Genomic DNA, 27,031 nt, shown 5'->3' on the forward strand with positions numbered 1-27,031 from the left:
TCTGTGAATATTTTGGTGTAAGCATGGTGAACCTACTCTTAGACTTTACACTACAAGAAAAAAGTCCATAGACATCGCTTTTTGGCCGATGTCTATGTTGTTTCCCAACCGATGTTGATGTCGGTGATGTTTATTCTAGACATCGGTGAATACCCGATGTCTATACTCGATTAGACATCGATTTTAGTTAAAAAACAGTTGTCTATGTGTTGATTATTTACATAAAATGTTATAAATAAATTATTTAATAACTAAATTACACCTAATTAAACATGTTAAACATATCATGAGCTATGTTTTTTGTCACAAAAACATCGATTTTAGTGAAAAACACTGATGTCTATGTGATGATTTTTTACAAAAAATGCTATAACAAAATTATTTAATAACTAAATTACACCTAATAAAACATATTAAACATATATTGAGCTATGTTTTTTGTCACAAAAACATCGATAATTTTGACAGAGGTGATGTAAAATGGCATATTAAACTTCTGTTTCTTTAATGAAAGGTGATGTCTAATTAAGCGTATAGACATCAGTTTTTTCTAGAATGAAGTGATGTCTATGAATCATTTAGACTTGAACATGTTAGTCTTTCACATCAGTTATTTGCCTTAAACTGATGTACATTGCGTTTTTTGACATCAGTTTTGTTTGGTTAAAAGTGATGTTTATAACGTCACTTGACATCAGTTTTATCTTAAACAAAGTGATTTCTATGTTTCATTTAGACTTGAACCTGGATTCCTTTGACATCAGTTTTTTACCTTAAAGTGATGTACATTATCTTTTTTGACATCAGCTTTTCTTAATTGAAAGTGATGTGTAAGAAATTTATAGACCAAATTGTGTAAAGCTTTACATCACTAATTTTCTAAAAAAGCGATGTACTCGTTACTAATAGACATTTTTTATAAATAAAACCGATGTCCTTTACTACATAACCAAAACTAAAACATTGGAATAACACGCATCCATACAAATCTAACCAGTCAATCATTCATACATTTAACCATTCAATCATCCGAAAACCACCAACACCAACCCCATCATCTGCATCAATCATCCAAAAATCACCAACACCAACCCCATCATCTGCATCAATCATTCAAAAACTACATAATCTACATTACCAAATGTACAACCCCCAGCATTTGCAAACCTATACACCAACTCCAGCATTCATACACTTACATTCTTACTACACAGAACCGTCTAAATTACCAAATGTACGACTACGCAAAAGAAAAGACCTTGAGTACAAGAATTGATCAGATATGCTCTTGGATGAACTGCAGAGCCTCAATGCGAACTTCATCTAGCTGTTCAATGCTGTAACACGATCGAGTCTTGGCCAACCACTACAAATTCCAAACAAACAAAATTCAGTACATGAATAAAAAGTAACCATATCGAAAAGTAACCATATCTCAGTATATAGCAAACTGGAAGCGTCAAAGTAATACCTTTTTAGCAAAATTCAACTTGTCATCATCGATAATTTCTTTCATGTATCGCATTATTACATACGCACATTCAATCCCACCGGGTTATTTGGGAGATCCCTATTTCATTAATTAAAAGACAAATCAAGCATGTCAAATAAATCATATATATTAAGCACAAATATTAGGTACTCGATCTATTGTACTTACACTAAGAAACTTTGCCTTGGCCATCTTGTTGCCCCTGCCGGTTTCAGAGTTGTAACTTTTCAAAGCCCTGCATAAAAAAACATAAAATCTCATACAATGTAAAGAAATGAACATGCAATTATACCAAACTGTTATGTTAATAAAAATTTACCTTGATAATTCTGAAAATTGTGTCGGGTGAGGTAGTGGATTCAGAATATATATTTCCCCTTCCCAGATAATGACCAAAATCCAATGCATACTATTTTCACAAAAAAACAAAGACAGATAGGACACATCACATAGAAGTTTGTACTGTACTATCCATGTTTTTAATTTTCAGTATTACAATAAGTACTTACTTCTGATTATGCGGAAGAAAGAATAGGCGATCCGGGTTACCCTCTCTCAACCGGTTTAAAATGTATGCTTCAAAATCAGCATTCACGTGATATGTAGATCCGGGGTCAATAAAAGCAAATGTCTCCGCCAGTTCTGGTATTTCACTAATCTCAGAATGCAAGTGCCTATCGAAAGAGTGCTGATATTAAAATGCAAGTTCTGGAAAATTACAAACATTAAAAAAAATGATCATTAAAAACAAAAAAAGGTAACTTACGCCATGTAACTTGCAACTACTGCTTGGCCCAACATTTCAAACTCCGATAAAGACACAACATTCTCATGCAACAAATAAATTGTTTTTTCATGTCCAAACACATTCGGCTCACATCGAACCTGGATACTGACCACGATAGTTTTCATCCAAGTTGTTACATGTTTATACAACAGCTTAAAGCCCTTTGGCACTTTCGCACCTGGCTTTGCTTGAAAAAATTGTGCCTTCAAATCCTGCAACCCGTCATTCTTTTTTATTTTTTCAGCACTTGTTCGGGGCCTTTCTTTTTTCTGCACCTGATGATAATATAAAACCAAAATAAAATGTTGATACCACTTAATTTTTAATATCTTGAAATGAACAATTTAATTTCAAAATTCAGACAATATTATACATATATATATTATTCATCATACCGCAATATTTGTGTAGCTAATTAATTCCTCGGGCCATGCCAAAAAAGATCCTAGAGCATCGCGGACAGTCATCATATCATCACCACGTGTCTCAGCTGGAAGCAAGGCATCTGGTTTTATGAGGCCATCAACGGAGACACATTGATGTCCAATTGGTATATCAACTCCATGTACCAAATCAGTTAAATTATCCTCGCGAGGATATACCATACCAAATGCAACCTTATTCTCTAGTCTCTCGACAGATAGCTCACAAGATCGTTGGGCTTATAATATTTAAATAAACAAAATTAAAAAATTAAGGTAACAATGATTTACCTTAGTAAGATAAATGACAAGGTTGCTCACAAAATTAAAATAACTTACATGACTTCCAGGAGGTGAAGGCCTAGTTGGGCCATCTGTAAAAACACAGTCATCATCTTCATATACCAACACAACTCTTCTTGCAGGTGGTGGATTTGACTTCATTTCTTTATCCTTTTCCGGATCGAAACTTGCCTTTTCAGATGGCATTGGAGAGTGAAAAGTACCTCCACTTTCGATCACTGACTTCAAGCGATCAATCTCTGCCTCGAGAGCTAACATTTTTTTTTCAAGCAGTTCATCCCTTTGTCGATCACGGGCCATCAACTCTGCCTTTGTGATTCGAAGCTTTGGATCTCTCGGCAAATTAAAATATTGTTTTGGAGTGATGTACCCTCTAACAGCCCGAACCCTCCGAGAATGCTCACGACTCTCCAAAGTCGTTGTCAGAACATCTTCAGCACCAGAAAACTGAATCTCACCCTTCTTCTTTTTTTCCAACAATGCGTTCTGTTAACAAGAAAATAAATTAAAAGAAAATAAATTAACCAAAATGGAGTTAACTAGTTTTCAATAAAAGATAAATAATAATTATTTCGCATAATTGTAATCAGTATGATTAAAGACCAATTAACTAAACCTATTTAAATTACACAAGCTTGCTAAATCAAACATGAAAAAAACAATACAAAACATTGACAGGGGTCCTATTTATACTGATTCGCCTACTTTACTGATTTATGTCGTCCTAATTTTACTGATTCGCCTACTTTAATGTAATTTAACCAAAATTAAAACTTACAATTTTATCGCATACAACAGCCAAATCTTCATTGACCTCTTCGACCTCTTGTCCGTTTTTCCGCTTACGAGCCTTTTGCCAAAAAATCGCTCTATCCGGTTCTTCTCCCGGATTCAACCTTTCTTTTTTTATCTGTTACAAATAAAATAAAATACAGTAATACAAATAACTCCAGGGCTAAAAAATGTAGGACTCTAATTTATTATGGACTGACCTATTATAAATTAAATACAGTTATATAATTAAATGAACTTTTCTTACCTTATCTTCTTTTAAACCGATGTAGCCCTTTCTTGACAACCGGTGATGATATTTTCTCTTAGACACTCTTTCACTTTGTGTTTCATGAATTTCCTAAAAACATGTCACAAGATTACAAAAATTACAACAGATGATGCAAAAAAAATCACCAAAATCATATATTACAGAATTAAAACATACCTTCCACTTAGAATCAGTCCTCTGTCTCACAAACCTTTTCCAGGTTGCCTTACTAACATAACCATAGCCTCTTGGCGGCTTACTCAACTTCTTCTTTTCTCCAATAAATGGTAGCACATACTTTCTCGTCAAATCAGTCTTAAACTGTCACCATTTAGAGCCTGCTGACTTTAGGACCATATTTTCAATTTCTGGTTTAACTTTGAAGGTAGCCTGAAAAAACACAAGTTCATAAAATCATAACAGAAAAAACTTATATTCAAGATCTACATTTGATAATAATTTTTTATAAATGATCTAGTACCTGGAGATCTAACCCAAGCTTTAATTTTAATTCAGGGTCTACATTTGGCCACGTAGGAATGTCGATTGGAATCGTAGTCCTGGCCAACATACCAATGTAAGACTGCAAACAGGCTCTAGTTTCCCCATTAGGAATCCCCCATTCATTGGCAGTGACTTTAACTTTCTTCCCACGAGCTTTCTTGACAATCACTTTGTACATTGCGCATACGCCTCGCTTACCCCCAGACTTCCTTGTAGCAGTATTAGTTGTAGTATTTGTCTGTTCTGAGTTAGTCGGTTGAGATTCCGATGCATGCCCTTCATTGTTTTCATCATTATTCGGAACATCCTCCAGCCGCTTGGGGCTTCCACCGCTAAGATTCTGTGATGCAGTCTTTTCTGATTGCTTTCGCATTTGCTTTTTTGGTGCCATTCTTTCCTCTTCCTCTAATCTGAAAAATTAACTAATATTTAAAAAATTAGAACAACTAAACAGTTCATGGTATAATGTCTAACAGATATGCAGAAAATTAAACAAAATTCTCATTTAATTGTCAAGAAAAATTACAGATAGACTTCTATAACTACATTGAAAAATTACAAGAAAATAGAGATCACAAGATACATTACAAATAACAAGAAAAATTACAAATAACAAGAAAAATTACAAATAAGGAGAATATATAGCTAGACTCCTATAATTTTTTGACCCATATACCCTCAACATTTTCTCTTCTATTACAAACACTTGTATCATCAATATTAGCAGGGTCATATGTAGGGATATTAGAACAGAATTGGGGAGGGTTCCAGGAGGTGTCTTCAGGAGCATCTTCATTGTAAACATCATGATAGTCTCGAGTTGTCGCCGATAACACAACGGACCAATTAGCATCAACTGGATCCTCAATATAAAATACTTGGTTGACTTGGTCAACAGAGACATATTTGTCCTTTTTGTGACCTGGTCGATTGAAGTTGACAACGGTGAAACCAAGATCATCGGACTTGACACCTTTGTCACTTGCTGCCCATGTACATAAAAACAGAGGGGCCTTGAATGCGTGGTAGTCTAATTCCCATATTTCCCTGATCACCCCATAAAATTTTAAATCGCTCTCTATAGGATTCATGTCCTTAGCACTAGAGACTTGGACTATCCTCGCAACTAATGACACACCACTATTCTGAACTACCCTTGCATTATCTCGATCCTTTGTGTGGTATCGGACCCCTTCAATAGCATAACTTTCGTAAGTCAAAACTGAAAATGAAGGTTTCCTAGCCAACCATCTTATAGTTTCAGATACGGCTTCCGCATTCTCCCTCATTTCTGTACTGACCTACATATAATTTATTGATGCATATAAGTAGCTACAAATTTAAAAACACGACTTATAAAAATAAAAGAGAAGGAAAAAGAATGTAAACCAACTTTTTGTTCAAACCAATCGGCAAATTGTCGATTGTGCTCTCCCAATAGCCACTGTACACTCTTCTTTTTCCCTCGATAAATCTCTTCCAAATATTTTTTATGCAACCTGAAATTACTTACATCAGATTCGACTAAACTATACCAAATACAACTTTAACAATTATATGTATACTTTTTATGTTTTACTTACATAACATATGGTTCCACTTCTGAATTATTATGAAGAACTGAAAGATGAGCCTCATCTCGTTCTTTTTCCGCAACTGACTTCATAGTCACACCACCGATTGGACCAGAAATTTTTTCTTCATCTTTCGGAAGACCGGCTGTTCTACTACTCCCGCTATAGAACTCACTGCAAAATTCTATTACTCTTCTTTGAGGTAACCTTCAGCTATAGAACCTTCTGGATAGAATCGGTTTCTTACATAACTCTTCAATATTTTATTGAAGCGTTCAAATGGAAACATCCATCTATAAAAAACCGGTCCACATAATCGCAGTTCCCTTACTAGGTGGACCATAAGATGTATCATAACATCAAAAAATGATGGAGGAAATATCTTCTCTAACTCACACAGGGTCAATATCACATCTGCTTGTAATTTATTCAACTTCGACACATCTACAACTGTGTTGCACAGAGAGTTGAAGAAAAAACACAATCTTATGATACTAACCCTAACATTTTTCGGAAGCACTGAACGAATGCAAACAGGTAGTAGTTGTTGGAGAAGGATATGGCAGTCATGGGACTTTAAACCATACAACTTCATATCAATCATCAATACACAGTTTCTTATATTTGAAGCATGTCCGTATGGAAGTTTCATGCCGTACAATGATGTCGATATTGTTTGTTTTTCTTTCCGGGAGAGAGTATAAGGGGCAGGAGGTAGGTATGTTCTTTTCTCACCTACTTCTGGAGCTAAATCAGGCCGTATTCCCATGTCAACCAAATCAAGACGCGAGGCAAGGCTGTCTTTACTCTTGAATTTCATGTGCAGAAGTGTCTCAATTATATTATCACACACGTTCTTTTCGACGTGCATGACATCTAAACAATGTCGAACATGGTGAAACTTCCAATACTCTAACTCAAAAAAAAACTGACTGTTTTTTCCATGGAGACTCCACCTTTTTTGGCTTCCCCCTTCCCAAAACTGAACCTAAGTTGCTGTTGTTGCCCCAACACTTCATCTCCGCTAAGTGGTTTAGGTGCACAACCAAATTCTTGTTCTCCATTAAAAGCTGTCCTTTGTCTATTATACGGATGATAAAGATCTAAATACCGACGATGTCCTTGGTAGCTCATTTTTCTATTACGACTTAGATATTTAGCCACGGTGTGATCACCGCATACTGGACAGGCCCTATAACCCTTATTAACGCACCCCGACAAATTTCCATATCCCGGGAAGTCATTTATTGTCCACATCAAGATTGCCTTTAGAGTGAAAAAGGATTTGGTATGGGCATCGTACACGTTTGGTTCACTTTCCTCCCACAATTTTTTTAAATCGTCAATCAGTGGCTGGAGATATACGTCAATATCATTACCAGGCTCTTGTGGGCCTGAAATTAATGTTGTTAACATCATAAACTTCCTCTTCATGCATAACCATGGAGGAAGATTATATGTTACTAACATAACTGGCCAGCAGCTATACCGATTATTTAATCCATTGTTGTGTGGATTTATACCATCGGCCGCTAATCCTAAACGTATATTTCTTGCCTCGCTACCAAACTCAGGCCACCTACAATCTACATTTCTCCAAGAAGGAGAATCAGAGGGGTGACGCATCTTTCCATCTTTGGATCGATTATTTGCATGCCAACTCATTAATTCAGCAGTAGATGAAGATTTAAACATTCTTTTAAATCTGGGGATTATCGGAAAAATACCACATAACCTTAGCTGGTACATTTACCCTAACTTGACCATCTTTCCCAACTTTTCAGCGAGAGAGATGGCATTTGAGTACTCGGAAGAAGACTCGAGAATTGGACCCCTGTATAATACGCAGTCATTTAGACAAGCGTGGAATTTAATATACTCGAGGCCTAAATCAGTCAAGGTTTTCTTGGCTTCATACATATTAGACGGAAGCAGATTATCTTTAGGAAGAATTGATCCAATTGATTGAAGCAGATCAGTAAAAGCTTTATCGGAAACTCCAAACCTAGCCTTCCAATTATGTAATTTTAAGACCGACTCCAGTTTAGTACACTCACTTCCCTCAAACAGAGGTTGTTCTGCATCGGCAACAAACCTCTTAAAGTTATCTGACTCTTAATCGCAATCTTCCCTACTATAGGCTGCTTCACACACGTTAAATGTTTCTGAAATTGGTATGAGCTTCGAGGGAGGACAAGTACTACCAACAGATGACCTAGTACTATTATCATGGTTTTCTCCATGCCAAATCGAATCAGAATATCCTAAACTAAACCCTGATTCATAAAGATGACCTCTGATTATATTCACAGAAAACTTTTTGAAGTTAGAGCAGTGTGCACAAGGACAAGGAATTTTCTTGGGGTTTTTAGCATTTTCCTCGGCAAATATCAAGAAGTTTTCAACACCAATTTCATACTGTAGAGAATCCCTATCGGCTTTTATCCAAGACTTATCCATTTAAAACCACCTGGTATGTCACTAAAAAATTCAGTATAAGGCTTATATTTATTTTATAAGTCTAATATTTATTTTAGAAGTCTAACTTGATTTTAAGTATGACATCCACACATAGGGCAGACTATAAACGACATAAGAAAACTGAGAATTCATATTATACATAATGCATATTATACATTTTAATGTTATATATTTTATTATAATATGATATGAATCGATTTGTAATGCATTACGTAATTCATATTATACATTTAATTATAGTACTAGTACTATATATTAACTAGTCATTCAGTACTTAATGTATAATCACTATATAATTAACTATAATTAATCATAGTATAATAGTCAGATCACGGATGCAAATTATCAAATTATAAATGTACTATTTTCAACTAAACACTTGCATACACAATGACTAAATTAACCACACACTTGCATACAAAATTCAGAACACGACTACATTTAAATATAACATACTAATACCAAAATGAATTCTCCTACACATAATTGCAAATAAAACAAAACTGAGATTTCATATAATACATAATGCATATTATACACAACACATAGATCAACACAAGAACCAACTACATGGCACATAGACAAAAAAAACACTATCAAAACTAACAAAACAAATCAAATGTATAAGCGTACAAAACAGAGTTGGAAAAGAAAACTCACCAAAGATCGAAAAATTAAACAGCACTAATGTCCTGCAAAAACAAATCACAACATTACAAACAAATGAAAACCTAATTTATAAAAATAAAAAAAATACAAATGTACAACCAAAAACACCCAAATTACCTAAAGCTTTAAATCTTTTTCTCAAATTAGGTCCTGTATACAACAAGAAGAAAAGTATTAGCAACAAGTTTAGACATTAAATTAATAAAAAAAATAAGGGTTTCAAATTAGATAAAACCCCAATTTACAAAATTAGGGCTTTGAATTCAAAAATATTCAACTTTTAAAACTGGTCTTCATCCAGAGAAGACCAGTTCGATTCAAGTAGATACAACACTTACCGAAGTAGAGAGGTTAACTGAAAGAGGCTTAACGGAGAGATTAAGAGCGGAGAGACAGAGAGAGAGAGAGAGAGAGAGAGAGAGAGGTTCCAGAGACAGGTTCGAGAGAGAGAGAGAGGTGAGAGAGAGAGAGAGGTTCGAGAGATTGTGATGGTGAGATGATGGCCGGAGTTCAGAGAGATTGTGAGGGGAGAGAGGTTCGATCGAGAGAGAGAGGTTCGAGAGAGAGAGGGGGCTTCGAGAGAGAGAGAGAGAGAATTTCTGTTAGTTTTTAGTTTTTTAGTTTTTAGTTTTTTGTTTTAATTTTGTTGTGTCTGAAGATTGATTTGGGGGGAACCAAAATTTGGTTAAGGGGGGAGAATTTTAGGATTGGGGGGAATGTAGAACTAAAAACTGAATGAAAATTTCACTAACGGGGGAAAGAAAAGGTGGGCGCGAATTTTTTTTTTTTTGGTGAATTTTAGACATCGGTTTAATTATAACCGATGTCTACAAAAAACAAAGACATCACAAAAACACGGGGTGATGTCAATACTTTTTTTAACATCAGTGGCAAAGTTAACTGATGTCTAATGTGTGATGTCTATTGACATTATTCTTGTAGTGTTAGTTATTTGATTTTAATCACATTAAATTTGCATTACTTAGTTAGCTAGAAATTCACAACAATCGATTTAATCCAGAAACAATTTTTAGTAGTTGAATTAAAATTCTTGAAACAGTCTCCTTGTGGATACGACACGTACTTGCCTGTATCTGCTAACAAGACACTGTGCACTTGCGGTATTATAATTTTACACATCAGTCATTCAGTCTCCCGCAACACTTACTGGACATTCTCTAATTTTTGAATTAGAGTAAGAGCAAAGAAAGAAAAGGTGATGCATCGATTTCTTGTCATTGTTACAAAGAACACAAAATGTGGAAGTTTGCATTCAAAGATCATACTGTCTCTCATCAGAAGCCGTTTTTTCATCAAAGTCCACGTCAAGAACGATGTTTTAGGAATAATGATGTTGTGCCACACAAAGTTATTCCAAACTCCCGTAGCATGCATTGATCGCAAGGATTACCAAATATCTATTTTTTTATAGATTTAACATCTTCCCACTGAATTTCATTCTAAATTCCTATCCTAATAAATTGAAGAGCATGCCTTAAATCAACCATGAGAATGTGATCTGAATGAGGGATGTGCCAATCTGCCTCAAGTAAATATTCTCCCACCCTAGCAGAATTAGAAAAATCAGCTATTGAAACGACGTTGCTGCCCAAAATATTCTTTAAGGACCTGCAACCACACCATGGGTCATTCCACATAGAGAAAGTAGAATTTTCTCCCACTTTGTACTGAATAATTCCAATGCTTTATTTCAAACCTTTTAAATTTTCTCCAGGCTCCATGGGCAATGTTATGGAATATTCATCGTCCAGAAGGCATTATTCTTCATGAAAGTGTTATTGACCCAACGAATCCAAAGAGAGTCATGTCTCTTCGATATGATTCTCCAAAATTGAAATAAAATTACAGCTAAGTGCCACTCCCCTATGTTCTTCAAGTTGAACCCCCCTTCTTCTTCAGGAGAATACACTTCAGCCCAAGCCACCTTGTGCATACTCCTGTCATTATTACAACCCCAGAGAAAGTTTCTCATAATAAAGTTGATCTTCTTAAGTAATCCTTTAGGCAGGAAGATATACATTAACTAATAATTTTGAACTGCGAAGAGCACTGAGCGTACTAACTCAAGTCTACCTGCCTCAGAAAGAAAGGGAGTTGTCCGGTGAAGAATTCTTGAGCAGAGGCTATTAATAAGAGGCTGACAGGTTAATACATTTAGCCTTGTAGAAATTAGAGGAATTCCCAAAAATCTAATTGGAGTATCACCCTAATCAAAACCCGAACGAATCAACACATCATGCATTGCTGAAAGTAAAATATTAGTGAAAAATATTGAGCATTTACTTGGATATGTTGACCATCCATAGATTGCAGAGAAATCATCAATAGCATCCAGAATCTAAGAAGTAGAGTTACCATCTCATTTACAAAACAGCAAGAGATCATCAGCAAACAAGATGTGTGTCATCTTCCATCTTGATAAGAGAACCGAGGAGACTGTGATTTAGAGCTAATAATAGAAGAGAACACTTCCATCACAATAACATAAAGGTAAGGGGGCAAGGGGTCCCCTTGCCTTAGCCCTAAATTGCCCTGAAAAAAACCTTTGAGATAAACATTAATCTTAACCGAGAACCAAGCAAAAAAATGCAACTATAAATCCAATTGATAAATTGTAGAGGAAAGTTCATTTTCTCTAAAACCTGGAAAATGAATTTCCAGTTGACACCGTCAAATACTTTATGAAGGTCTAGCTTGATGGCACATTTAGGAGGACCTCTATTCCCTTTAGAATCTCTACACAATACTGGGACAATAGAACATTATCTCCTATAATCCGATTCTTAATAAAAGCAGTCTGATTTAAGGAGATCAAAGAAGGCAAAATCAGCTTCAATATACTTACTAATATTTTAGACAAACATTTATAAATTGAATTATAACTCGAAATTGGTCTAAAATGGCTCATCTCCGAATGAGTGTTCCATTTTTGAATAAGTGAAATAGTTATGGCATTAGCAATTCTAGGTAAATGGCAAGAATCAAAGAAGTACATACTTGCATTTGTGACATCGTTACCAGTAATGCTCCAGGTATCCATGAAGAATTCCACAGGAAAGCCGTTTGGACCAGGGTTTTTGTTTTTAGCCATGATTTTCAAAGTGTCCAGAACTTTAGAACTATGAAAAGGCCTTACCAGATGAGAGGCTTGAGTATTATAGATATGATTCTGCAACAAGTCAACATGAATATCCCTTAAATCATGAGAAGAGCCCAAAAGATTTTCAAAATAATTTACAGCCACATGTTATTTTATCATGAAACTCCTGAACAACACCATCTTGACCCGTTATAGATAAAATTTTATTTAAATTCCATATACCTTTGCAATAATTGTTGAAATAACGAGTGTTACCGTCACCTTCTTTTATCCAGTTGCCCTCGATTTCTGCTTGGCCATACTTTCCTCATGCTTTAGAGCCATTTACGTGTTTATCAACTTTACTTCCTCTTGATATGCTTCTTCTGAGTGCGGAACCGAGATAGAACTTTGAAAGAGGTGTAATTCATTCTTTGCATTTTACACTCTATCTCTAGGTTTGCCAATGCTTTGATTTAAAGAGATCATAACGTTTTTGACTCGCTTGAACTTGGTTGGAAGGATATACCAGGGGTTCACCACTATATGTTCATGCCAAGCTTCTGTCACTAAAGCTTGGAAATAATTCAGGTCTTCCAGGTAAGAGAAATATTGAAAGGGCCTTTTCTTAAGAAGAAGACGGAGGCCTGTTTTTGTGATCACCGGGTTGTGATTAGACAAACCACGACGCAAGAAATCACAATAAGATTCAGGGAAATAATCCAGCCAAAAATCATTAACTAAAACTCGATCTAATTTCCTGTAAACCAAATTATGATGACATTTGTTCCACCGCGTCAATTCTTCACCACTCCAGAATTCAGTCATTCCACTCCCTCACCCCCCCTCCAGAATTTTTTTTAAGATCAAGAAAGGTATTGAAATCACCAGATAATAGCCAAGAATTGTCAACAACAGTGGCCAAATACCTCAAATCATTCCACAAAGGGCGACGATTAACCGTTTCATTAAAAGCATACACAACTGAAATATGAAAAGAGAAGTCATTCTCCAGGAGCACTATATTGCAATGCACTACTTGATCTATGCATGCCAAAATGTTAGTGCTTGGTGTACAGAATTGTGTACCAAAAATTTATACAGAATGACATGGCAATGGATGTAGGATATTTTAATTGGGCTTGCTGATGTGAATATAGGGGGTCATTCCAATTAAAACCCGTCACATGTTATCATGTACAAAATTTTGTTTATAATTCCGTACACCAAGCATTTTCCTATCATTATTCTCCATACTCAACCACCTAGGTGATTACAATAATTACAATTTTTCCCTTATATATTAAAAAATCACAAAAATGTCAATCATGTATAACTTGTGCTAATATAAGATAATATTTGTTAGAGCTAAGGTTCGAGCCTCTAATAACATATTAGAAAGTTAATGTTATAAGCATTATGCTACAAGGATTTTTGATTTATAATGAAAACACTTATTAGATAAGGCACACATTCTCTCTTTCTTTTTTTATATATTATTTTAACTTATGAGTAAATGAAAAATTGGTTATATTTTTTTATAATTTTATTTTAATAGTTGTTATCGTTCCATATAATTATAAGTTTATTCTTTTATAAATCTTTTGACCCCTAAATTTATTTGATCAAATACATGTTAAATATATTATTCTTAAAATATTATTTTATGTGTTTTATTTGAATTAGTCAATCTCTTTTAGCCGGGATATGAATAATAGAAGCTAGCTAGCAACTCTATATAGCTTATCTACTCTTTCTAGTCCGAGAGTAAGCGCAAAGTAGACATTATAGCTATTCTGCGTTGGACGAATTATTCGAAAAGTACTCAAATTTGAGATCATTATAATTTTTAATATCCAAATTCGAATTTAATATAATTTTATTCACATGTAATGCATTCTCGAGTATTACAAATAAAATATAAACCAAATTCAAGCAAGTATTATATATTTTCAACACAATAGTCTATGATACATCAAATCCGAGTCCAATATTACCTGCTAGCAATAGTAGTAGAAATCTCCACAAACCTTTAACAACCAAATATTAAAAAGAAAATTACATAGTTATAATAAATAACTATTAAATAAATATATTAAATTATACGACACAAAAGTTATAATCTGGTACCAATTAAAATTTAATTCGTACTAATGGTTCCATAATCGATATGATAACGAAGTATAAAATTATTGGTCTCTACAATGATATTTGATCGAATTTGAATTTAAGCCAAGTTCAGCCATGGTCCATTTTATTAATATAATATGAGACCCAAAATATATGAAATATAATAAATTCCAAATTAGGGTTCTTATTTTATTCGAATTAACTTTTCACCATATTTTGATCATTTATAATACGAACATGAGACATGTATCGTATACTCAAAACAGATATAATTAGAGCCACCGAATAGTTTCTAACATATTTCAAGTTAATGATTGATACATAAAATTTGAGAACGTTAATCTCTGTCAGCCGGGAAATGAACGATAAAAGCTAGCTAGCAACTCTATATAGCTTATCTACTCTTTATCGTCCGAGAGTAAGTGCGAAGCAGACATTCGAGCTATTTTGGGGTTGGATGAATTATTCGAAAAGCAGTCAAATTTGAGATCATTATAATTTTTAATATCCAAATTCGAATATAATATAATTTTGTTTGAATATAATGCATTCTTGAGTATTAAAAATCAAATATAAACCAAATTCGATCAAGTATTATATATTTTTTTATCCTACCACAATTGTCTATGATACATTAAATATGAGTCCAATATTACCAGCTAGCAATAGCAGTAGAAATCTCCACAAACCTTTAACAACCAAATATTAAAAATGAAAATTCCATAGTTTATAATAAATAACTATTAAATAAATATATTAAATTATATGACACAAAAGTTATAGTCCCGTACCAATTAAAATTTAATTCGAACTTATGGTTTCATATCGATATGACAACAGAGTATAAAATTTTTGGTCTCTATAATGATATTTGATCTAGTCCGAATTTAAGCCAAGTTCAGCCATGGTTAATCTTATTAAAATAATATGAGAACCAAAATAGACGAGATCTGATAATTTCCAAATCAGGTTCTTATTTTATTTGAATTAACTTTTCACCATATTCTGATCATTTAAACGAACATGAAACATGTATCGTATACTCAAAACGGATATAATTAAAGACATCAAATAGTTTCTAACAAATTTCGAAGTTAATGATTGGTACATGAAATTTATATTAAAATCTGATCTGATATAAATAACTGTTGGAAATTATCTATGTTAGAAATCAGGATCTGCTTTGGAGTCAGGATGACAGAGTCGTCAGGATGAGAAGCCAGTCAGGATCTGTTTGATAGTCAGGATTTGTCAAGTGTCAAGATCTGATGTAGTCAGGATATGCATCAGGATATGATGATTGTCAGGATATGACTGAATAAGTCACAGCTACAGGATAAATCAGAATTTGCTGATTTATAAGATCGTAGTTGTTGATTTAGATATGTATAGAAACTAGATAATTTATACTATAACATATCTTGTAATTAATAGGGATTGCTTGTGTAGCTGTATGATATATAAATATAGATTAGGTTATCACTTTGTGGTGTGCTTAACTCGAGTATTATTCATAACCTAGAAGCTCTTAAGAATATTGTTCTTGAGAGAGTTTTGTAACAGTTTATTAAAGATCGATATAAACTGTTATTTGATTCATTTGTTCATTACCATCATTACTTTACTTCTCTGATAAATTGATTTGTTAGTTAATTATATCCAAGCCCCCTTAAACAATTAACTTTATTGGGCAATGAGTGGTATCAGAGCAGTCAAATTAATTATTAATTTAAAAAGATCAAAAATGTTTGGAAGAGTAAAGACTGATTACTCTACATGAAGAGTAAAGATATTAATGTTTCTAGAAGCCATTGATGATGCATATATTGGTATAATTCACAGTGGACCTCATTACCCTCAAAAGGTTGTTCAAATGACTGCAACAGTTCCTAAGCACTACATCAGGAAAGGGAAATCAGAATGGTCAGATTCTGAGAAGGCTGCAATGCTTAAGGATGCAAAAGTCAGGAATATTCTGCACAACAGTTTGGATAATGTGATGTCCAACAGAGTGATTTCCTAGAAGACTGCCAAATCTATATGGGATACTTTGGAAACTCAATGTCAAGGAACCATGGCAATTAAGAAGAACAGAAGGGTTGTTCTTGTGCAAGAGTATAAACAATTTGATGTTAAACGTGATGAGACCATAAATGACATCTATGATAAATTTCTCACACTGTTGAATGATCTGTCATTGGTTGAAAAAGAATATGATAAAGAGGATTCAAACACCAAGTTTCTGAGAGCTCTTCCTGAGGAATGGGACACACATGAAATAATAATCAGGCATCAGTATGATATTGATTTATTTCCACTTGATGAAGTCTATCTGATGCTGAAAATCCATGATCTTGAGATTCAATAAAGGAGGAACATGAAAGGACAGAAAATGAAGGTTGTTGCTTTAAATGTTAAAGCTCAAAAAGGCAAGGAAAGAGTTAGAAAGAGCTCAAGAAGAAGGCAGGTAATTGAGGAGTCAGATCCTGACACTGAGTCATCAGATCCTGACACAGATACTGATGAAGATTCTGATATTGAACTGGATGATCCTTAAGTTGTTCAGATGGCTGCCATATTGGTGAAATGCTTTATAAGAATGAGGTTTGGAAGGCCACAAAGAAAATGTGCTTTTAACAAGAAGTACTCTGGTGATAGCAAGGGCAATTTTAAGAAGAATGATGGTCAGTATACAAAGAGAAGGAAGTTTGATAAGACAAAGGTGACTTGTTACAACTGCAATGAAAGAGAACATTTGGCTACTGAATGTCCTAAGTTAACTGGAAAGGCATTGTTGACTTGAAGCTCCAACAAGAACTGGATGAACTCATCGGGAACAGAAAATGATGATGAATACTATGCTTTGATGGCTACAAATGGAGAGGATGTGTCTTCCACTAACAAGGTACAAATAATTGTATTCTCTGTAAATACTGATAGCCTGTCTAAATTGAAAAATTTCATGTATTCTTTGCATGCTAGTTTTAAGAGCAAGTCAACTGAAAATAATAGTTTAGTTAATGGGAATAAAGAACTTACGAAAAGAAATGATCATTTAGAAGCTGAGCTTGTATGTATGCATGAAACTGAAAACGCATGTAAAAAGGCTACACCGAATGAAGCTCAGATGCACATTAAATATGCCATGCTAGAAGAAGTACTTGAGAAGGAAAGAGAAGTGTTTAAAGCCTGGATGACTTCAGGTAGAAAGGTTCACAACTTCATAAATGATAAAAACTGGAAAGAGTGTTTGGGATATAATAAATATACTGATAAAAATATTAATAATATTATTACCAACACTACACCTGTTAAATTTGTCAACACTGATGTAAATGGGGTTAAGTTATTATATAAAGTAGGTTCTATCTCTAGAGTTCCTGATAAGAGGAAAGTTGAATTTAGAGTCAAGGAAAAGAAGGATAAAAATATATGTCTTCTCTCTAAAAGTCAATTTGAAAGGAATATTTGTGAAGTAACTGCTAGGCCTCACAAATCAGATGTAAAAAGAGGTAAAAATGGTAAACAGGGTATAAATAAAGCAAGCAATTATAAGTACATTCCTGATACTCCTAGGAAAGCTTGTTTTAACTATGGAAGTACTAATCATATTGCTATTGATTACAGAAATTATAAAAAGAAAGCTACTATTATTCTTGATTCTGATATTATTGGTAGATTAGTATTTTATAAATCACAGAACCCTTATTTTCACTGTGGTAGCATTTGACATTCTATTTACACATGTAAAGATTATCATAGCTTGTATCACAAAAATTATGATTCTTTACCAAAATTCAATATAATTGTTATTTCAAATAGAACTGCTAAATTGAATGTGCATGCATTTTATAAAGTTAAAACAGTCAGGATAATTTCTAATGGATCAAATCCTGATAGAGCAATTGATGATGGGTCAAATCATGACAGGAGGTCTTCTGCTGTAAAAATACATAAGATGTCAAAAAGGACCCAACAAGTGTGGGTTCTTAAGAATGCTAACTGATTTTCATATTTCTGATTATAGAGAAACAAGAAGAATGTGTTTGTACTGGACAGTGGTCGTTCTACACATATGACTGGAAATAAATCCCTTTTGTCAGAATATGAGGAGAAGGTTGGCCCAATGGTTTCCTATGGTGATGGCAATGTAGGAAAAACACTGGAATATGGCAATATAATCATTGGAAATATCATCATCTTGAATTTAGCTTTGCTAGAAGGACTAAAGCACAATCTGTTGAGCATTAGTCAAATTACTGACAGAGGATAATATGTTGTGTTTTATGATACTCACTGTGAAGTAGTTCATAAGGTCACAAAGAAAGTGTTTTCAAAGGATACAGACATGGAAACATCTCTGAAGCCAAACTTCTTGCAAATACTGATGGATCTGAAACTTGTTTAATAAGCAATGCATCAGTAGATGAAAGTTGGAACCGGCACAAGAAGCTTTCTCACCTCAACTTCAATAATCTTAATAAACTAGTGAAGAGAGAATTGGTGAGAGGTCTACCAAATGTGTTTTACTCCCCTGATGGTTTGTGTGATGCATGTCAACAAGCCAAACAAATAAGGACCTCATTCAAAAGCAAGTCAGAATGATCCATCAAAAAACCATATCAGTTGCTACATTTAGATCTCTTTGGCCCTGTGAATCTCATGTCAATCAATAAGAAAAGGTATGTTAGATATATTTGAGATGTCATGTCTAATCTGATTTGTGTTTAGTTTTCAGAACTTAACAACAGGACTTATCAGAACTTCCTGAAGTCAGAACTTATTATCAGAACTTAAGGCGTCAGAAGATATATACCAGGACTTAAGTGCGGGAAGACTTCAGATAAGGAATGCGGCCAATTTACAGGAGAAGATCTAGACTAAAACAAAAGAAGATATGCGTGAAGAGTTAGAGGACTAGAAGACTTGTAAAAGATATCTGATTGATATATTTTAGGAGACATAATTATATTCCATATCAATTAGAAGATTTCTTGTAACTGTGTACTATATAAACACAACTTAGGGTTTACACTACATGTGTTATCATTATCGAGAAGATTATACATTATAACCTAGCAGCTCTTAGTGATATTTATTCATTACTGAGATAAAACAACAGTTCTATTATAACAAAGTTTATTTGAATATACTTGATCTTTGTTACATACTTGTGTTGAAATCGATTTGATTGTATAAACACTATATTTAACCCCCTTCTATAGTGTTGTGTGACCTAACAAGTGGTATTAGAGCTATTCTGTCAACACACATACAGTAAAGATCCAAACAAACAATCATGTCTGAAGAAACAAAAACTCCAACTAAGCCCACCAAAACTCAAGAAACTCAGAACACTCAAACCCACAGTCATTATGAGATAATTAGGGTTCCCATACTGAGACCATCTGAGTATCCCATATGGAAAGTGAAGATGGCTATATTTCTGGAAGCTACAGATCCAGAATACCTTGACAGAATTAATGAAGGACCATATAAGCCTACCAAGCTCTCTATTGCAGTTGCTGATCAACCAGCAAAGACCATACCAAAGGAGAGAGGTGAATACACACCTGAAGATATCTCATCTATTGCCAAAGATGCAAGGGTAAGGCATTTGCTGCATAGTGAAATTGATAATGTCATGTCAAACAGGGTAATTGGATGCAAGACTGCAAAGGAGATATGGGATGCTTTGGAGACAAGATGACAGGAAACTGATGCAATCAAAAGAACAGGAAAACTATACTCACTCAAGAGTATGAGCACTTTGACTCAAAAGATGATGAGTCATTAGCTGATTTATATGACAGGTTTGTCAAACTCTTGAATGATCTGTCACTGGTGGACAAGGAATATGATCTTGAAGCTTCAAATCTAAAATTCTTTTTAGCTCTTCCTGAAAATTGGGATTTGAAGTCTACTACCATAAGAGACAACTATGACCTTACTGAAACTACTCTTGATGAAATTTATGGTATGCTCAAGACTTATGAACTTGAGATGGATCAAAGGAGCAAGAGGCATGGAAGAAAGTCAAGGACAGTTGCTCTTAAAGCTGAAGAGGAGTCTCCTAAAGTTGTTGTCTCAAAGAAGGGAAAAGAAAAGGCTCTCATCATAAAGTCTGATTCAGAGTCATCATATTTTGATGATGATGATTCAGAAACTGAAAGTTTATCTGAAGTTGATATTGATGTAGAGATGATGCAACTGTGTGCTCTTATGGTGAAGGGTATCACAAAGATAGCCTACAAGAAATTCATAAATGGCAAGAAGTTTTCCAGGAAAGGTGGAAGTTCTGATAAGAAAGGGTTTCGAAAGTCTGAAGGCAAAGGAGAAAAGTCTGACAGATGAGACAACTCAAATGTCAAATGCTACAATTATGGTGAAAGAGGCCACATATCTCCTGACTGCAAGAAAGGAAAAATTGATAAAGGCAAGGCACTTGTCACAAAGAAGAAAAGCTGAACAGACACTTCAGATTCTGAAGATGAGGTGTACTATGCCTTGATGGCAAATGCAGATAGCAGTACTGACACTGCTGAATTGAAGGTACCTCAAACAACCTTTGCTTTTTATATTGATGATATTACTGAGTTGAGATTATACCTCAAAACCATGTTCATTAGTTTTAGAGATCAGACTTTAACATGTGAAAGATTAACATTTGAAAGTCTTGCTCTTAAAAACAGAAATGACTATTTAGAAAAGGAGTTAGTTTTTCTTCATCAAACTAAGAAAGAAAGAGATGAGGCTTTGTATGTTAGAGATGAAGTGTTAAAATTAAATGAATCTCTAAAAACTGATTTATAAAAGGAAAGAGAGATCATCAGAACTTGGCAGAACAACTCAGAATTTACTAAGTAGTGGAAACTAGAAAGAGGGCTTAGGTTATGGAGATGATAAAAGTGAGAAAGGAACTGTGCAAATTGAGCCAATTGTTGTTAAACAGACTGCTAAGCCAAAGGTAAATCCTGTTAAATTTGTAGCAAAAACTTTTATGTCTGATTATGAAAAGATGAAAGATTCTAAGACAGAAGTAAAAGAAAAGCCAACTTCTGACAAATTAAAAAAGGATAAACCAGCTGAAGTAAATATAGGCTTAATGACTAAGAAGTAGCTTAAGCATAAGCTGAAAGAGATTAGAAATATGAACAAGGTAAAGGAAGCTAGGAAAAATAGGAATGGAAAGGAAGGTGTGAATAAAAGCAATAATTATATGCCTATTCCTAATGCTCCTAGAAAGAAATGTTATAACTGTGGAAACTCTAACCATCTTGCTTCTTTTTGCAGGAAAAATAAAGATATAAACTCTTTACCTCCTAGATCAGGAGTAAAGAGTCAGTCTGTTAGGTTTAAACCACAAAATCCTTGTTTTCATTGTGGTAGTTTATGGCATTCCATTTATACTTGTAAGGAATATCATAGTTTGTACTATGATTATTATCAAATAAAACCTTCTTTGAAGAAAGTTAGTGTAATTCCTTCTAGTGTAAATTCTGATGAAAAGTTTGATATAAAGTCTGATAAACAGCATGTTAGCATAAACTCTGAAATTAAATCCACTGCAAATGCTAACAAACTTAAAAAGGCCAAAGGATCCAAGAAAGTATGGGTCCTTAAAACTAACCAATAGTGGTCTTTGTGATTGCATGGCAACAGAAAAAACATCCTAGTTCTGGACAATGGATGTTCAAGACATATGACTGGAAATAAAGCCCTGCTATCAGACTTTATGGAGAAAGTTGGCCCAAGAGTTTCTTATGGAGATGGCAACATGGGAAAAACTCTGGGATATGGCAATATCAATCTTGGGAATGTCATCATTAAATCAGTAGCTCTTGTCTCAGGACTTAAACATAATCTGCTAAGTGTGAGTCAAATCTGTGACAGAGATTATCATGTGAATTTCTTTGAAGAACACTGTGAAGTTGTAAGTAATTCTACAGGCAAAGTGGTTCTGAAAGGTTACAGACATGGTAACATATATGAAGCCAGACTTTCAACAAACTTTGATGGTTTTGCAATCTGTCTGTTAAGTAGAGCATCAATTGAAGAAAGCTGAAATTGGCACAAGAGACTCTCTCATTTAAATTTCAACATCATAAATGAGCTAGTAAATAAAGATCTTGTGAGAGGACTGCCAAAATCAGTATTTGCTCCTGATGGCCTTTGTGATTCATGTCAAAAGGCAAAACAAAGAAAATCTTCATTCAAGAGCAAAACTGAATCCTCAATTCTTGACCATTATCACTTACTGCATGTTGATCTATTTGGTTCAGTCAATGTCATGTCAATTGCAAAGAAGAAATATGCTATGTTTATAGTACATGAGTTCACAAGATACATATAACAACTCGTGTATTTTTTAATTATTTAAATAAGTGATAATAGAAATTATTAAATAAATAAAATATGTGTATTGGTTTTGACCGCTATGTGTTGTTTGATTATTATCTATGTGTGATTTATGGTGTACCGGGTTGTCTGCGTGATTAATTATGGAGTCGTATTGAATTATTTTCAATTTCAAAAGTGGATTTAGTGCAAATTTAATAGCATAAATATTTGGAATGTCTTTAAAATTGTTTTTATGGTTCTATAATTACAATAATTATTTTTGGGATTTTATAAAATTTAGAAATCAATATGTTAGGTCACACACATTGTAGAGGGGGGTGAATACAGTGTATAGCACAATCAAATGGAACTTTAATAACTCAAGTAACAGAAAACAAACTTTATTCAAAACAATAAACTATGTTACATTATGGAACTGTCTTCTCTTAGTGATGAACAAATATCACGAGAGCTGCTAGGGTTACAATGAATAATCTTCTCGATAATGATAACACTTATAGTGTAAACCCTATGTCTGTGTTTATATACTACACAGTTACAAGATAATCGCTAATTGATATGGAATATAATTCTGCTTCCTAAAATATATCAATCAGATATCTTTTCTTCCAAGTATTCTATTCTTCATAGAATTCCTTCTTCATGCATATCTCTTCTTATGTTTGTCTCGATCTTCTCTTCCTGTAAATCAGATGCCTTCCTTATCTGAAAGTTTCCTTTAAGTCCTGATATTATCTTCTGATAAATATCTCCTGAACCTTAAGTACTAACGACTTAAGTTCTGACTTCAGTATAAGTGATGATTTCAGTTAAGTACTGATTTGTCATGTTTAAGTAAGATCTGAAAACTAAACATAAATCATATTAGACATGACATTATCAAATATATCTAACAATCTCCCCCAACTTGTAAATTAGCATAATATACAAGTTAACAGATATTTGATGATGTCAAAAACATTAAGTACAAATGCATGAGAAATTGACTAGATAACTACAACTTACAGTCCTTAAAGCTTTACCAACTTTAACTTCTGATAACAACTTCAGTTTGTATTCATATTAGAATTTGAGCAGTTGTAGATCTTGACTTGGTTTCATCTTCTGATCTCTCTGATGTCAGGAGTTGTTCTGAGATAGTTCTTTAACAAACATCTCTCAGCATATCTGAGTTCATCAATCATCCTCCTTTTAGCATCTTTAAGTTCTGCAGAATCTTCACCAGTTTGAAAGATTGCAGCCCTGAGATCATTAATTTTAGCTTTCCTTATGTCCTGATCCAATCTGATCAAATATGCCTTGTCAGACTCAAGATTGAATTCCACAACCTTGTAACCCAGAAAGGTAGTTATAATCTTAGCAGAGTTAGGCTTCATCTCAACAAAATCACCCTTGTGATCTCTGTACTTTGGAAGATATGTGATGTCAGACTTAACAGAATAAAGCCTTTTATGTCTCTGAATTTGACTCTTCAAATAGTTTGCAGCACTTTCTGTTATTTTGTCATTCACTTGAAGTAAGAATAATACATGTTCCAATTCTTCAAAGTACTTCAGTGGAATGGCATTTTCCCTTTTATGATAAACCCTACCATCTGTCATGAAGTACAACAAGATGTGTTCTTTCAAGTAGGTATGATAAACCATCTGTACAGATTCAAGTTGATTCAATCTTTCAGGAGTTGCTCCAATACCTGGTTCATTTAAGGAAGTTGGATCATTGGTTGTGTTTTGTATTCTTCTTTCATCAGCACTACCCAGTCCAGATTTATCTTTTGCTTCCTTTCCAGTAACCACTCTTGCTTCAAAACCACTTACAGCAGTCTTCAAAGGTTGAGTCTGTTTGGCTTTGGTGAATCCTGGTAGGAGTATCTTTGAAGGTTTAACATGAGCAATGTCAGAGGTTTCCTTTGATTTATCTTCTGATATCAAGTTAACTTGAGTTATGTCAGAGGTTACTTGCTTCTTTGAGATATCAGAACTAACTATATCTTTACTCTGAACAACTTGAGCCATGTCAGAAGTTGTCTTAGAAATTTTTCTTGAAGTCAGAGCAAGATCAGCATCTTCAACAGTAATTTCTTCATCCACAGGAGGCACATAAACCTTGATAGGTTCACCAACTTTCACTTTGCCCTTGGACCTTGGATCTATCTGCAATTGTGATTTAACCTTGGTTGCTTCAGGATTTGTTCTTTCCTTTGTCACAATGCCTTTGGTCTTTGGAAGTTTCTTTTTACCAACAGAAGCTTCAGATTTAGATTTGACTTTTTCTGACTTAAGTCTAGCTTCTTCTTCCATCAGACTCTCAAAGTCCATTCCTGGATTCTCCTTAAGAAATAACTGTCTTGATAATTCTTCATCAAGATCCAAAAGTTCATCAGAACTTATCCTTTTACCAGTAGTAGAAGTAATTCTTTTTCCAATATCAGAACTTGTCCTGTGACTTGTAATTTCAGTTCTTCTTGATGAGAAACTTCTACCTTTACCATGACCTCCACCCATTCCAGAGTTTCCCTGGTCATCTTTTTCATCATCCTTCCCCTTTAGTGTCTGATCAGTTTTGTATTTGGACTTAATTACTTTCTCCCCTTTTTGGCATCAGCAGGTAAGAGAAGAGAGACAAGCAATTCCATTGAGGCTTGGATTTCATCAAGTTGAGATTGCTGAGAAGCTTGATTTTTCAAAATATCATCAATCTGAGACTGTTGCTTCTCTTGGGTCTTCTCAATGTAAGCAACTCTGTCAAAGGTAGGTTGGAAGAATTTTTTCTTTTCAATTTTCTTAACCGTTTCTTGCTTGAGCAATTCTTCCTGAATTTTATATAACTCTGCATGAGTTGTTGAATGGAGACCTTGCAGTTGTCTAGTACTCAATGCAGTGACTCGAAGCTGTGTCTTGAAATCATCATTAATTAACATTTCATCAGCTTTTGCCAAGTGCTCAGCAAGAATCTTGTCAGATGGAACAAAGGTTACTGAGTTCCATTCCTTAGTCCACTCCTGTCCTCTAGGAGATTCACTCCTAGGCACTAGTGCTTCTCCTCGTACAAACTTCTTGACTAGTTCAGATTTAGAAACAGTTTGTGGAGGTGCATGTCCTGAAGGACCAGCTTCATCAGCATCTGTATTTGAAGCAGCATCACCAGTATCATCAGCATTTGCAGCATCAGAACTTACAGAATCAGCATCTTCTGATAAAACAACAGTATGAGAAGCAATCGAGGCTTCAGCATCATCCTCTAAGTGCTGATATATTTCCAAGTTCTGATCAACAGCCATATCCTGATGCTCACCTATAATCTGATCATTAACATCTAGATGCAGAGAAGGTGCGGTAGACAAATCTGGAGTTTGAGTAGCATCAGTAACAGGTGTTGTTGATGGATTAATTGATGTTGGAGCTTCTAAGTAGAGAACCTCAGGCACAACTAGGTTTTGAATATCAATTTCAGCACTTGTGCCTGGGTCTACAGGAGATATAGTTTCATATACAGGAGACACAGATGGTGTGTTTGCCTTGTCTGTAGTAGCTTCCTGAGTTGGGGATAATGGAGAAGGAGATGCAGTAGCTTCAGCAAATTCTGGTTCTTTTGAGATCAGATATTCCTGATCTCCTTCCTTAGCTGCTGCTTCCTCATCATCTGAAGCTGGCCTTTTAGCTCTCTGTTTCTTGTATCTCTTTGAAGGTGGGGATTCCTTGGGAGGTTCAGCAGAAGTCATTTTTCTAAGCCTTTTGAGAAGCTTAGATTCCCCAATTCCAGAATCCTTCTGAGAAGGGACCTTCTCAGCTTCTTTAACAACAGAAACCTGTTCTTCACTATTAGACTCATCTCTCAGAACAATCCTCCTTCTCTTTTGTGGTGTCTGAGGAACAGTCTTTATCCTCTTGGGCTTGGAAGATGAAGGCTTCGCAGTAGGTGTTGAGGATGAAGGTTGAGCTGTCTGTGAAGGTGTGAGATAAGTTTTGAGATATGTTCTGAGAGAGGGTTGAGGTATAGATGTATGTGTGGTATGTTCTGATGGTTGTTGTGGTGTCTGGGATGTGGTGGTAGGTTGTACATCAGGATAAACAGATCTATAGGTTTGAGGATCAGTATTTACTAGGATCTGTTTTACAGACTGAGGAATCTGTAATGGTCTAACCACCGTTTTCTTAAGGTCAGCA

General features: G+C 34.5%; 1 protein-coding gene and 1 long non-coding RNA gene across 4 annotated transcripts; both read right to left on the bottom strand.

Moving 5' to 3' along the window:
* Positions 1-6,311: 6,311 nt before the first annotated feature.
* LOC141673392 (uncharacterized) lies at positions 6,312-7,819 on the bottom strand. Its single transcript, XM_074480136.1, has 3 exons — positions 7,648-7,819; positions 7,081-7,518; positions 6,312-7,000 (listed from the first exon to the last, which is right to left on the bottom strand). The coding sequence occupies exons 1-3, from the start codon at positions 7,817-7,819 to the stop codon at positions 6,312-6,314; spliced, it is 1,299 nt and encodes a 432-aa protein (XP_074336237.1).
* Positions 7,820-10,383: 2,564 nt separating this feature from the next.
* Positions 10,384-13,181, bottom strand: LOC141670999 (uncharacterized). 3 transcript variants are annotated; one of them, XR_012554887.1, is made up of 5 exons: positions 12,618-13,181; positions 12,293-12,464; positions 11,369-11,827; positions 10,992-11,232; positions 10,384-10,903 (listed from the first exon to the last, which is right to left on the bottom strand). It is a non-coding gene; the product is annotated as an uncharacterized LOC141670999 (long non-coding RNA). The 3 variants fall into 3 exon arrangements; XR_012554886.1 differs by having other exon boundaries at positions 11,369-11,838; XR_012554885.1 differs by having other exon boundaries at positions 11,369-12,464.
* Positions 13,182-27,031: the final 13,850 nt, after the last annotated feature.

This window comes from Apium graveolens, chromosome 7 (assembly GCF_009905375.1).
Source record: "Apium graveolens cultivar Ventura chromosome 7, ASM990537v1, whole genome shotgun sequence".
Lineage (NCBI taxonomy): Eukaryota > Viridiplantae > Streptophyta > Magnoliopsida > Apiales > Apiaceae > Apium > Apium graveolens.